We start from the raw sequence: 12,913 nt of genomic DNA on the forward strand, positions 1-12,913 counted from the left end.
GACCTCAGTCAAGACCACTCAGCTCTGCCAACATCATGGGAAAGTAGCCATCAATAATACTTAAACAAATGGGCATGGCTATGTTCCAATAAAACTGTATTTACAAAAAAGTAGGTGGCAGGCCTGATTCGGTCTGCAGGCCAAAATTTGCTGACCCCTGGTCGAACAGATGCAACACACAAATGCATGTTAATATTTTGTATGTTCTGCCTTGTTTCGGTTAGGACTATTTTGGTTGCAAGCTACAGAAAATGCAATCCAAACTGAAAAATCAAAGGACAGGGCTAACTTCGGGAGCAGACTGATAAAGGGCCCAGTTCCGGTCTCTCCAGCTCTCTTCCTCTGGATTGGCTCCACTCTCAGACCGGCTTTCACTGCTTGGGAGCAAGATGGCTGTCCCAACCCTGGAATGACATTTCCCGTGTGAAGTCCAGAGGATGACAGTTGGTCCCATGACTCTGGGTGGCTGGTTACCTGAACTTAGATCATATACTTAGGTCCTAAACAGTCACAGCTCGGGGGAACATGAGGTGACGATTGGCTGGGCCCCAGTGCCTACTCCACCCTGCGACCACCAGTGGGCCGATGTGGGGGAGGGGGGACCCCAGTGACCGGACGACTCTTGAGTGAATGAACGCTGAGGGGCAGAGCTCGCCATTATCCACTGCACCTGTGAAATGCTAAATGCGCGCCTCTGGAGGCCACATTTGTTTACTGGAGCTCTGTCTCCGTCAGGAGGTACAATGTACAGCCTATGTGCAAAATTGCACTCAAAATTTTAATATTCACACGTGTTGATTTCGTGTCACACCCTCAGTCTTTTTAGGTATTTAAGTCTCTGATTCATGAACAGATTTGGGCAGTTTCTTGGTAATTTTCTGGCCTTTGACCGTCTTACCTGTTTTCCCTCTGTTTCTACGTCAGTTCTCAGGTAGGCGTTCCCACATTTTCTTTTTGGTGTCAGGAATCTTTTCAGCTACCAGAGTGGATTGAGAACCTCTAAACCTACTTAAGTGCTGGGTGCAAACCATTCTTTACACTCTCAGGCCGCCGTTTTCTCCACGGTACCAGAAAGTGGTTCCTTCTTCCTGAAAACCTAACCCTTTCCAAAAACAAGTGCACGCCACCTGTCCGCTCGCGGGTCGGCAGCGGCTGCACCGGTCAGCCGCCCCCTCCGCCCCCGTCCTGAGAGGCCCAGGCCCGCTGAGCAGCAGGCTTGTCTCCTTCAGGGTGGAAACCGGTCCCTGTGAGCAGGGGACGGAGGACTCCCAGGAGCTGCAGCCGCAGTTTGAGGGGACGCCAATTGGAATAAAGGACAGTAAGATAAAACCATACTGAAGAAAGGGGGGGAATGAATATTTTGAAGGTTGTTAAGAGAATTACGGCGACTTTGACATTTTCACTTCTGACTTCAGAACCAAAGTACACAGGCTGTGCTGGAGAGCATCTTTCTTAAAAGGGATCTCTTGGCAGTTGCTGTGGCAACACATAATACCTTAACCCCAATAAAAATGGAATTTCTTAGAAGGCAGTGCATTTTTTCTCAGCTGCACTAGAGCATTTTTTTTGCACCGTCTTTTGCTACTATTTCTTTCATTCTTATTCTTCAAACCACATTGGAATTCAGTATCAAACCTATACATTCTATATATCATTCCCCTAAAAAGCCCGTGCAAAACCTTTTTATTGCACAAAAGCCCATGGCTCAGAATTCTCCACATTTCTGTTTGCATTGCTCTGTTTGCATATTCAATCCCTCCATTGCCTCCCTCCCCGTGCAGTCTCCTACCCACCTCTTACCTGGCTTTCACTACCCTTCAGAAGCCCAGTGTCTTTGTGATGCTCCCTACATAACCCCTACTGCAGTGCCCACCCATGTTCACGCTCCCTCAGAGCATATACTGTGCTGCAAACTTGTCTCTTGTTATTTCCCCCATCTCCAAACCTCTACAATCTACCCACCAGTCAAACTCAGCTTGCTTTATGGCATTCAGCTAAGCCAGGTGTTAAATGCACAGGGTTCTGAATAAACGAATCCACAGTGAGTAAAGCATCTTGTAATGTCCCTTCACCCTCCCATAGATTTCTAACTGGTAGAAGTCCAGGCTGGGTGGAGAGATAGTTTTGAGCTGAGATCCAGACATTCCTACCCCAAAGCCTGAGCTCTGAACCCCTGCACTTTACTATATTAAGTTAAAAGGCAGGTTACAATCAGTCTGTCCTTTTGTATAGGAAGGCTCTATCATGTCATGCTACGGGGCACCCCTCTGCCCCAAACCCTCAACGATGATTAGTAAAATATAAAAAGAGAAAAGTAAAAAGATATGTTTGGTATGAAAACCAAGATGAACATCCATAGGATCAGAAACAGAACAGAACCCCAGGGTGGTGAGGCTGAAGCTGCCGGTACAAGGTCCCAAGAGCAGCGGCAGGCAGAGGCAGCTGGGAGGAGAGACCTAGGTAACCGGGCCTGGAAATGCAGGAAGGGCCCCTTGCCTTTCAGGTAGATGACAAGAAACTGTCGCAGCTTGAAAGCAAGGGCTGTGGGGTGAGCCCTGGTTTCTGAAAGGAGACTTTTGACAGCTGTTGCTTACCTGTAACAAGGGGCCATGGCTTATCCAGACACAGCCCCATCACCAGGTCTTGAGAAGCTCCCCCGGCTGGGTGCCTGGACCCACAACACCCCTGAAATTGCCACAGAGCAGGACCCTCCAATATCCAGAGTTTCAGATGGAAGCTGTGGCAAAACCCATGGGACAAGAAAGAATAATCAGAAAAATGAGATACGCCCTGGGTAAGAAAAAGCATGTGGGCATTTGGTGAATAAACTGAAAGCAAGCTAAGATGTCTGATGCTCCAGAAGCAGGGAGACTGGGGTGACAGGACAGTGAGAGGTGGAGAAGGGCAGGATCTTGTTGGCCACATAAAGGATTTTGATCTTGACTTTAAAGGTGGAACAAATTCAGTTCTAAAAACAAAATCAGCATACCAATATTGCAGTAGTCTGGGTGCAGAATGAGGAATTGTGGACTAGGGTGATCCCAGGGGTGACGCAGACTAGTGGAGAGACATCTAGGAGACAGCATCGATAGAGTTCTTAGTGAGTTTCCTTTGTCTGCCGCTGAGCTGACCCCAAAAATGCTTGGTTGGAATACGCTTTGTAAAGTAATATTAGTTAAGGTCATATTCCTGATCTTCACTCTTACTTTAAAACACAATACTGACTGTGCAGAGATGTGTTAAAAAAAAAAACAAACAAACAGGATTTACTAATGGCAATGCAAAAAGTGGCATTCACCGTCTCTCACCTCTTTGAAAGTGAGTTTAGTATGGGGTGCGTTGATGCTTACCATAAAGTAACTTGTGTTTGAAACACCATCCCCACATTGTCTGTACAAAGCTACCATTTCCATCGTGTTGTTTTTACAGTAGGAGGTTGATGTATTTGACAAAGTTTTGACATACTGACATAACTGATACTGTGTTTCTCAAATAAAAACACCCCTACATGTGCTACTTCTCCCGTCTATATTTTTGATGAAATCATAGAGTTCCAAGGTTTGATTTTTTTTCAACATCACTTTGAATTTTTATCTCCAGGCACCCTCTTGGCTCAAGTCAACTTCATATTCTTTACACTTCATAGACTCTTACTTATGCAAATGAATATTTATCTGATGAGACAGGGTATAAGTTTTACCTAATTGTAATGCTAACCTCCAGTTACAGTGTTCTTGGTCTTCGTAGTCTGTTTTTAAAATCAAAGGAAATACTGTCAGTGTTGTGCCTTCCAGGGAAAGGTGGGCAGTCTGTTGCCATGGAGCAGAACACAGCTCTCGTTGGTCATGTGGGTACCATGTTATACATACACCATTTCCACTCAGCCTACATTACAGGAATGTCATTGTTTGTCATGATGTCCTGAGTTGCCTAATTCTCCTTCACTAAAGGAAAGGCAGTGAAGGAAAGTGGAGAGAGAAGTAACCATTGTGGAGAGAAGGGAGCTATGTCTGTTTGGTGTGATGTGGTTGTGGAACATGGAAGAGCAGATAATGATACACATGGCTTTTTGAGGGCAGTGGGAGTGGTGAGGTGGATGGAAAGGAGCCACAACTGTCTGGGAAATTCCTTTCCAGAAGTACTCAAGTGAGAACAGTCTTTGAATTCTTCTGTGTTTAATAAACATCCTTCACTGGTATAATTGGACACTGTGTATGAATAAAATTTAATATTCAAATCTAATAATAAAATCGATTTGTATGTGAAAAAATTTGATCTCCTTTAGTAAAAGGAATTGTATATATGTCCAGCAAACCTTTTGCTTAGATCAATTCAACTTCCTCTTGTTTCTTACTCTGTTGTAAGGCCAGATTAACACCAAAAAAGAAATGTGGGAAGACAGGAAGGAGGGAGAGTGGCATGTGTAACAGTGAATAGTGTGTGATTAGTCTATAGATAAACGTTATCCTTCCCTGATTATTTCCCGTCAAACACATCCCGGGTCAGAGGTGTGGGCAGCAAAATAGTAACAGGAGTCGAAAGTGATATAAAGGAATATAAGCTAATTCTTTCCTTCCTCTTTCTTATTCTGCCACAGGACAAACTTAGAGATAGCCTTCACTGATTGAATTTTAAAGTGTGCACTTCCGTGGGGGGTTTGTGGGAGTTTTATTTTAGGTCCAAATGTGTACTGCAATTGTACAGATTTTTAAAAAAAAATTAGCCTTATCATAAATCCTTGGTGAATTAAAATTTTAAACCAATGGGAAAGTATGGGGAACCATACCATACTGGAACCAATTGTTGTTGACATTGTTGTCATTTAAAACATAGAGTGAAGACTAGCTGGATGCCTGGAAAGATGTCCGCCAGCCCCTGTTATGCTAGGGAGAGCACCAGTGTGCTGTGGATAAAGTGCCCTGTCTGGTTGTGTATGTCAGAGTCTTTTCCTTTGGAGATGAAAGAGACATTTCAGCATGTGGAAAGACTGTGTGAGAAATTGCAGAGCATAGTGCTAAGAATATGTGCTTGAGAGTCAGACTGCTTGAGTTCAAATTGTGGCTTACCCCTCTGTGCTTACCTCATTGGGTTGTCAGAAGGTTTAAACACTCCTTAAAACACTTAGAATTGAATCGGCACATACGAAGTACTCAATAAACATTTGCTGGTAGTAACGTCATTAACCTCATAAATAGAGTAAAACAGATTGGTTAAAGTTTTCCATGACTTTATTAAAGTAACAGAATTCTGCCTGGTATAATGATGATTAAACTCAGGATTTGGATTTAAGGGTTCAGAGTAGTAATATTTTCCCGATTGATAGTCTCACCCATAGGTGAGGTAATTTCAGATTTTCCAAGGGCTCATTTTAAGTTCACTCAGATTCACCAAAATCAGAAAAACAAAGAAGAAAGGACTAGACAGAAAGTAGAAATGCCAGGGTCCTCAATAAAGGTTGGAAAATACAGCATATGGAATTTTAAAAGTGATGGGAGGGATAGTCGTGATCACAGAACAGCCTAGCTCACACACAGCCGTCTGCTGTCTATGGCCTAGCCTCCGAGAGAGGGAGACCATCAGGTGTGAAAAGTGAAGTGGGGCAAGAGAGTGAAGAGAAACTGTGAGCATCAACTTAAGGGCTTAAGTTCTTGGCCATGACTTCCAAAGTACTTGAAAACTAAGAGGAGATGGGCCCCAAGAACAAATGAAATAATAAGCTTGGTCAAAGGGTGTTGAAGACTACGATACGGAATCATAGCTGTGGCCTGCCCTGACGTACTCCCCCTTTCAGCAAATACTTGGTTCCATTCAAAAATGAGGTTTAATTTTTTTTAAGAAAAAGGAACTAGTATAAGATCCTTGCTAGATGAAGAGAGAGAGAAAGAAGGAATGTAAGCAAAAAGCAGATTAGAACATAGATTAAATGGGCAATTACCCAAGAAATAAGGAAGAAGGTTCAGACAAATTACAGTTCTTTGAAACAAAGAGTTCTTCATAATGTCAAAACATTTACAAAACACATTGATAGATCTCTCTGTCAAAGAAAAAGATGGAGGGGAGAGAGGAGGGAAAAAAAGATATGTTTAAAGATGATAGAAGTTAACAGAGATGAAAAGTGATCTCTCAGAGCTTAGGGAAAATGGTAGCTAAAATCAAAAGACTACAGAGATTGAAACCATATTAGAAGAAACAAAAATAGGAAAATCATAACTAGAACATCTAAGAAAATATGGTGAAAACACAACATGAAATGAAAGTATAAAACAAATATAAAATGATAAGAAAGTAAAATAATAGAACAAATTATAATTATGGAAGATTGTCAAAGAAGAGCCAACACATGCAAAATCTCCGTTCCTGAAGTAAAGAATAGGAAAAAATTTATATACAACCTGAACATATGTAACTATAATGGAGAACAATTCTTCTAACAGAAGAAACTTTTCTTCAAAGAACTAAATATAAAGGTAGAAAGGGCACACATGGTGTTTCAGGAAAATTGATATAGAGTCATTAATACCAAAACATATCCCAGTGAAGTTACTGAATCAAGGGAAAAAGAAAATCATATGGGCATCCAAGCAGAGAAAGACGGTCACATTCAACATGGAAAAAACAGAAGCCTAGCTTCAGACGTCACCATAGCAACGCCAGAAGACACTGGGGAAGCATCTCCAAAATTCTGAGAGAAAGAAAGAGGGACAGAAGCATTTGTATACCCAGCCAAGTTGTCTTTCAAATGTACAAGCAGTGGGCAGACATTCTAAACAAACAAGGGTACAAGAAATAGAGCAAACGTGAGTCCTTTTTAAGAGTAGTAGCTCAGAATTACAGAGCCAGTGTTGAGTGATAAGAATAAAACAGTCAATATATAATAGTCTGTGAGCCCTCGATAAAGGTTGCCCCTAAGGTCTGTCTTATAAATAATGTGTTTTGCTCTGTGTTTGCCTTTCATTTGAGTCAGCTGATGAATCTAACTATTGGACTGAAGTCCAAGATGATAAAATGGAAAAAAGCAAATACTGTATCAGTGGGAGAGATCATTTTTCATCATTTCTGGTTTTCCTTTAGGTATAAATCATAAGATTGTAACATACATCAAAAAAAACCCTACTTTGCCAAAAATTGAAAAATTATTACCTAGAACATTTGCCATGGGATTTCAGTAATAAACTATTAGAACACATTTCTTCCTTAATTTAGTGCAGTATCAGAAAAGATGGATATTAAAGGCAAATAATTTTAAATTATCCTCAGTAAATCCATAGATTGTCTAACTGAACTCAGTTGCACATCCTTCCGTAGTATTACTACCTTATTTTCAGGTGTGTCCACTGAATCATTTGTGGGCTACGCTGCAGTTCAAGTTTAATACCAGTTAAGTCACACACAACACATGCAGCAGATTTTTTAATTCCGTTGCACCTCAGATTAGGAGGAAGAAAAAGAAACAGAGCTGAAGAAAGACATGAAAACAGTCACGCTCACATTCATGGTCACACTCATACACTTCTTCACCCTGCTCAAGCATATTCTTCCAAAGACTTTACTTCCACCTTCCTCACCTTCCTGTTTAGAGCTTTAGCTTTTAGAGAGATGAATGGGATGAGCCAGCAACTTTTTCTTTACTAGCTCAGTGACCATCAGTTGAGCAAGAACTGCTGGGGCTCTGGAGGCAGAGGGAGACTCACGAGGCAGAGATACTTGTGACAGCAAGGGCTCTCTGGTAGAGGGGAGGCTTGGAGACACAGCTGTGCAGATTTTCCTTCATTTGTGTCTCCATACTCGTACGGATCATATCCAGCACCCAGGCACCTAGACAGTCTGGGGGGCTCTCTTAATCAGACCAACAACATACCATGAATTGTCCTCAAATCACAGTTTAGTATGATCACAGTCCACATCCTGATCAAGAAAAGGATACAGGGTTAGCAAAATGTGTACATCATGGCTAAGAGGAGAGAGCAGGTGTTTTACTTACCCAGTGCTGAAAACTGTGCCGGCAGGGATTTTAAAGAAATAAAGTGTGGCTGCAGGGACTGTCTCTCCTAGACCCTCAGGGACAGGCTGAGTACCTTTTTCACTTTGTGACCGTTTCCCCTTATTTCATCTTTGTTGTCTGGTTTCTGACCACATGTGTCAGACGTAACTTTGTGATGAATGGATATTATTCTGGGATTTCTTAAATTCAAAACAATCATTTCTGTGATCAGCAAGATAAGCTTTTATTTTTTTTCCCTTTAGATAACTTACATACGACAAGAATACGAAACAAAATTTAAAGGGTTGATGCCAGCATCTCTAAGACAAGAACTTGAAGACACTATTTCCTCCCTAAAGTCACAGGTAATTACTAGAATCAAGGAATTTTTCAAGGGTTTAGGTGATGTGCATATCTGAATTCATAAGTTTGATTCTAAATTGATGCCAGAAATCAATGTGATGTCTTAGCATAACCTAGTTCTCAGGATGAATTGGTTTTGGGTTTTTTTTTTTTCTTACTAGTTTAAGAACTCTTTGTCTCAAGACTTTCTTAAAAGCATCCTTGAAATCGAAAAGTTCAGTTATGGTTACTTTTATTTACAGTCCACATTCCAATACAGACTCACCCTTTTATTCCTGGTACCATTCCCAAAATGCCATCACTTAGCACACTGCTAATTCCTTACTGTGTGAAAGGGCAGAGAAATAAAAAACATGGCTAAGTTGGAAGCATTTTTATTCTGGTGTATTTTTTATGATTATTAGAGATAATGAGATGCATTTTAAGATCCAGGCAGGATAATAACAAGGCATTCAAACAGTCAGGTTACACATTTCTGCTGCAACGTATAGTTCTTGGTACAGTGGTTTTATAACATGAGAGAGAAAACTGGCTTAAATTTAGATACTAATCAAAAACTTCCTACAGAAGTTTTCTCTAAAACAAGTTTTATATATTGCTGTATATATTTTAGATAGCATTAGTTTTATATAATGCTAGTTTAAAAAAAAAACTAATGAGTATTTCAACTCCACATGAGAAAGAGTTCACATATTCCCATGTCTAACACACTTAGAAATTCAAAACGTCCTTTTTTTCTGGGAGAGCTCCACAAGGGAAAGATTTCGTTGCTCTCTGTGCCAAGAATGATGCCTGTCACAGAGTAGGTGCTCAATAAATTTGTTTACGAATAAAACAAAGGATGTAGTTTGATGGTATTCACGTTAGCCGTTTATGTCGCATAAGGTGAATGCAGAGCAAATGTCAGCCTTGCCTTTTATATTCCCCTGAGTAAAAGTCTCTTATCTGAAAATACCAACCTCTAGGCAACCGTTAGCGATTGCTTCTGTAGTCTCAGAAGAAGTTTTGCTGTGCTAGCTCCTACGTGTAAAAATAAGTACCACTGGAGGGTGGTGACTTAGAAAGGGTTAAGTCATCATTATTGACATGAAAAGCTCTCTTCGAGGTGTGGTTTTCCCATTAACGTCGTAGGAGAGCTTCCTTAGGGTCAGCTGTGTAGGACCTAGCACCTTTGGAGGAGTTTTTTTAAGAAAGAGAAGAAAGAGTGAAATCTGATATCCACCTGCAGGGCTTCTGTTATCATTCATATCATTTCACTGTAATAAAAACCACTTCAGCCTCCTAAAACTGGATGTTGACCCAGAAGGAGAGTGCTGCCAGCTGCGTGAGGGCCTCAGCCTTGGCAGCTGCGTGGAGGAGGCGCTGGCCATGTAGTGAGCAAATTTAGTTTGAAAGCACAGGTGCCTGTGTTTTTGAAAATTGTTGGAATTCCGATTGCAAAGCACGGTGGGGGGCGGGGAAGCTGAATCGGTGCAGTCCTTGCATCTGCTGAAATTATCAGTTGTCCTGGGGGGTCATGTGAGCGACTGGATAAAACTAAGGCCAGGGTTCTATGACAAATAAGCAAAACCGAGGGGGCCCCTTTGATACGTACCCACTTAGAAAACCTGTGCTTTTCCGGCTTCGAGCACATTTTCTCTCCTGCCAGCTGTGCCGTCTTGCATAACTATGTTTCAGAATCAACCGTTGCCATGGTTTCAGTGCAGCCCAAAGAGGCAAGAGTAAACAGTTCCGAAGTGATCAAATACCCCTGACTCTCGATTACATTAAGTCATAGGATAAGTTATCCCCAAATCATTTTTATTTGGTTGTATAACGTGCTATCGAATTTATACCTGATAGAAGTAGCTTTAATAATATAGAAATTTATACTTCGAAATAACCCAACCACGTTGTAAAGGTCTGACTTGAGAGAATATATTTGGCAATTAAGTTTCCTCCATCCCCAGCCCCACAAGAGTACCTGTACTAGGCACTTTCTATTAGTCATTTCATGTCATCCTCATAATTTGGGGAAGGGGCTGTCATTAACCCTGCTTCACAGATAAAGCGTCGAGAGCATAAGGTAATTTCCTAGCACCACAGAGGCCAAACCAGGAATTGAACCCATGTCGGCCTAACTCCAGACAAAGCTCAGGCTCTTTCCACCACACAGTACTGTCTGTCCAACCTCAGGGAACCCCCGGGATGGATTAAGTTTTCTCGTAGGCAGTAATCTTCTTTCCACTCGCTCATTCATTCATGAACAAGTTAAGGAATACCAGCTACGTGCCCAGCCCTATAAAAGAAACTAGAGATACAGAGATGAGTGAATGAAATCCCTGCCTCAGAAGAGCTCTCAGGCTTGAGGGAGAGAGACGAAAACAAATAACCACAAGGGAGTTTGAAAAGTGCTAATAACAGAATCAGAGCCTAAGGAGGAGAGGGCCGCTGATTGCCTGGGGCAGGACCAGATGAGCTGCGGGGGAGGAGTCGAAGAATTCAGTAGGAGATGTGACTTTTGAGCCAGACAGTGAAGGATGAACAAGAGGCAGTTAACCAAGCATTCCCTAGAGAGAAAACGACCTGTGCTGAGGGGCCAAAGAGGATGAGAGACGTGGAGTATAAGGCGGCGACGGAGGGGTGGGCGTGAGGAGAGATGGAGCCGCAAAGAAGGGCTGGACCGGAACCAGACGGTGCTGCAGTGCGCCCTGTGAACCTGGTCCTGTGGCCTCTGAAGGCTTTTCAGTAGGGATGTGATGTGATCAAACGTAAAAAACACAACATGAACACTCAACAAGTCCTCTGCGTTTTATCCAGGGAGTCATCTGAGTTTAAGTAAAATCCTGCCATCCTGTGTTTGCACAATATTGCCCTTTAAGCCACGTTCACCTCTTCTCATACAAGGTGTCTTTTCTAGGTTAACTTCCTGCAAAAGAGAGCAACCATCCTTCAAGAGGAACTGACCACGTACCAAGGCAGAAGGTACAGCCTGGGATCAGAATGCCTTCTGAGTAGTTCGTGTGGTCTGCGCCTGTGAGCCTCCTGGTTGGACATTAAAATTTGTATTAAAATGCTTAAACATATCAATTCTGAAAACAAACAAACAGAAAGACTTATTTTTAGTATAGAGCCTGTCTTGGGGAAAAGCCCGCCCCCTCCGGTGATCACAGTGCTTCATCGGTGCTGCCAGCACGAGGTGCAAGGGCCTGCCTTTGCCTGACGTGGCGGGGCCTCTCCTGTGGAGGCAGGACAGGACACTGTCTTGAAGCCCAGTTGCAGGGTTAGGGAGACACTGTCTTCCTCTTAAAACAGTGAGATGGTGCAGTTCTTCATACCGTAGCCCACATCCTCAAAGCCCTACATCTCCCGTAGGCTTGGCTCTGTTGCAGATGTTTTCCAGACCAAAATATATGGCTCAGTGATGCTGCAACACTTGCCAAGACTTCGGTGCCCCCAGAGCACACTTCTCAGGGTGCAGGAGATCCTTCTAGTTAGAGGTTCGCAGAGGCATCACTGACACAGATCACGTTTACCTCCTCTGATTCAGTCTACAACCTTCCCCTTAGTGCAGAAAAAGGCCAACCCCTTATTTGGCATTGAATTAAAAGCAAAAACTTTGAATACACACTACCACATATACAATAGATAAACAAAGATTTACTGTCTAGCACAGAGAACTATATTCAATATCTTGTAATAACCTGTCATGGAAAAGAATTTTTTAAAAAAGAATATATAGGTATACATCTATACATACACTGACTCACTTTGCTGTACACTTGAAACTAACACAGTATTATAAATCAACTATACTTTAATTAAAAAAAGAAAAGAAAACCTTGTGAATTGTTCGCTTTTCAAAAAATTCTTTTGCTTGGTACAGATATGACTTGATCCCTTTAGGTGTAAATGATGAAATTTTGGTACCAGATATCCTTTTTAGCTTCTGTCCGACTTCTGAATTAGAACCTGTTTTATTACTGACATGTGTGTTGAACCTAGAGAAAGTCATCACTTTGGGGTTTTTGATTTTCAGGTAACTGCACGTAGACTTAATGGAGTCACACAGGAGAGTGGTGGATTTAACCGTCCGGGCAGCGCTGTGGATTTCTTCCAGCAGGTTTGAAGATTTGGATATTGTAAACCGTGAGATCAATGGCATTTTTTTTAAAACTTAAATGTAATTAAGAACATAAAAACATGCATCACTCGTACACTCATGGGGTAGTTTCATTAAGGTATTTTTTTTTAACATTCCTTTATTTCTGATATCCATATATGTGTGCCAGTGAGTGTGTGCTGAGACTTGCTTATATTTGGAAAAGAAATGATTTCTGGCTCTGCCTCGTTAATCCTTTTGCGTAGAATTTTACCAGTTGCATATGATCAAAATCACGTTTGTAGTATCACATTCAAAATTTTAACATGTTCACATTTGTTTTCATGTTGGCATACTATTAAAATATTATTTTGTACTTATCAGTTTTATTTCTACTTTTTACTGCACCTCATTTGCTAACATAAATATGACATGTGCATGGGTATTTATTTTCCCCCTAGAAAATACTGTCACTCTCAAATTGTGCT

General features: G+C 41.7%; 1 protein-coding gene across 4 annotated transcripts in view; it reads left to right on the plus strand.

The window, feature by feature from the left end:
• CEP112 (centrosomal protein 112) overlaps nt 1-12,540 on the plus strand; it is a 371,189-nt gene extending 358,649 nt beyond the window's left edge. For all 4 annotated transcript variants that reach the window (XM_072939445.1, XM_072939447.1, XM_072939446.1 and 1 more), the window contains 3 exons: nt 8,245-8,346; nt 11,244-11,308; nt 12,363-12,540. In XM_072939445.1, the coding sequence (XP_072795546.1) occupies nt 8,245-8,346; nt 11,244-11,308; nt 12,363-12,366 (171 nt within the window). In that variant the 3' untranslated portion in view covers nt 12,367-12,540. The remainder of the gene's footprint in view (nt 1-8,244; nt 8,347-11,243; nt 11,309-12,362) is intronic.
• The last annotated feature ends 373 nt before the right edge of the window (nt 12,541-12,913 follow it).

The sequence above is a fragment of the Vicugna pacos genome, chromosome 16, assembly GCF_048564905.1.
Source record: "Vicugna pacos chromosome 16, VicPac4, whole genome shotgun sequence".
Classification (NCBI taxonomy): Eukaryota; Metazoa; Chordata; class Mammalia; order Artiodactyla; family Camelidae; genus Vicugna; species Vicugna pacos.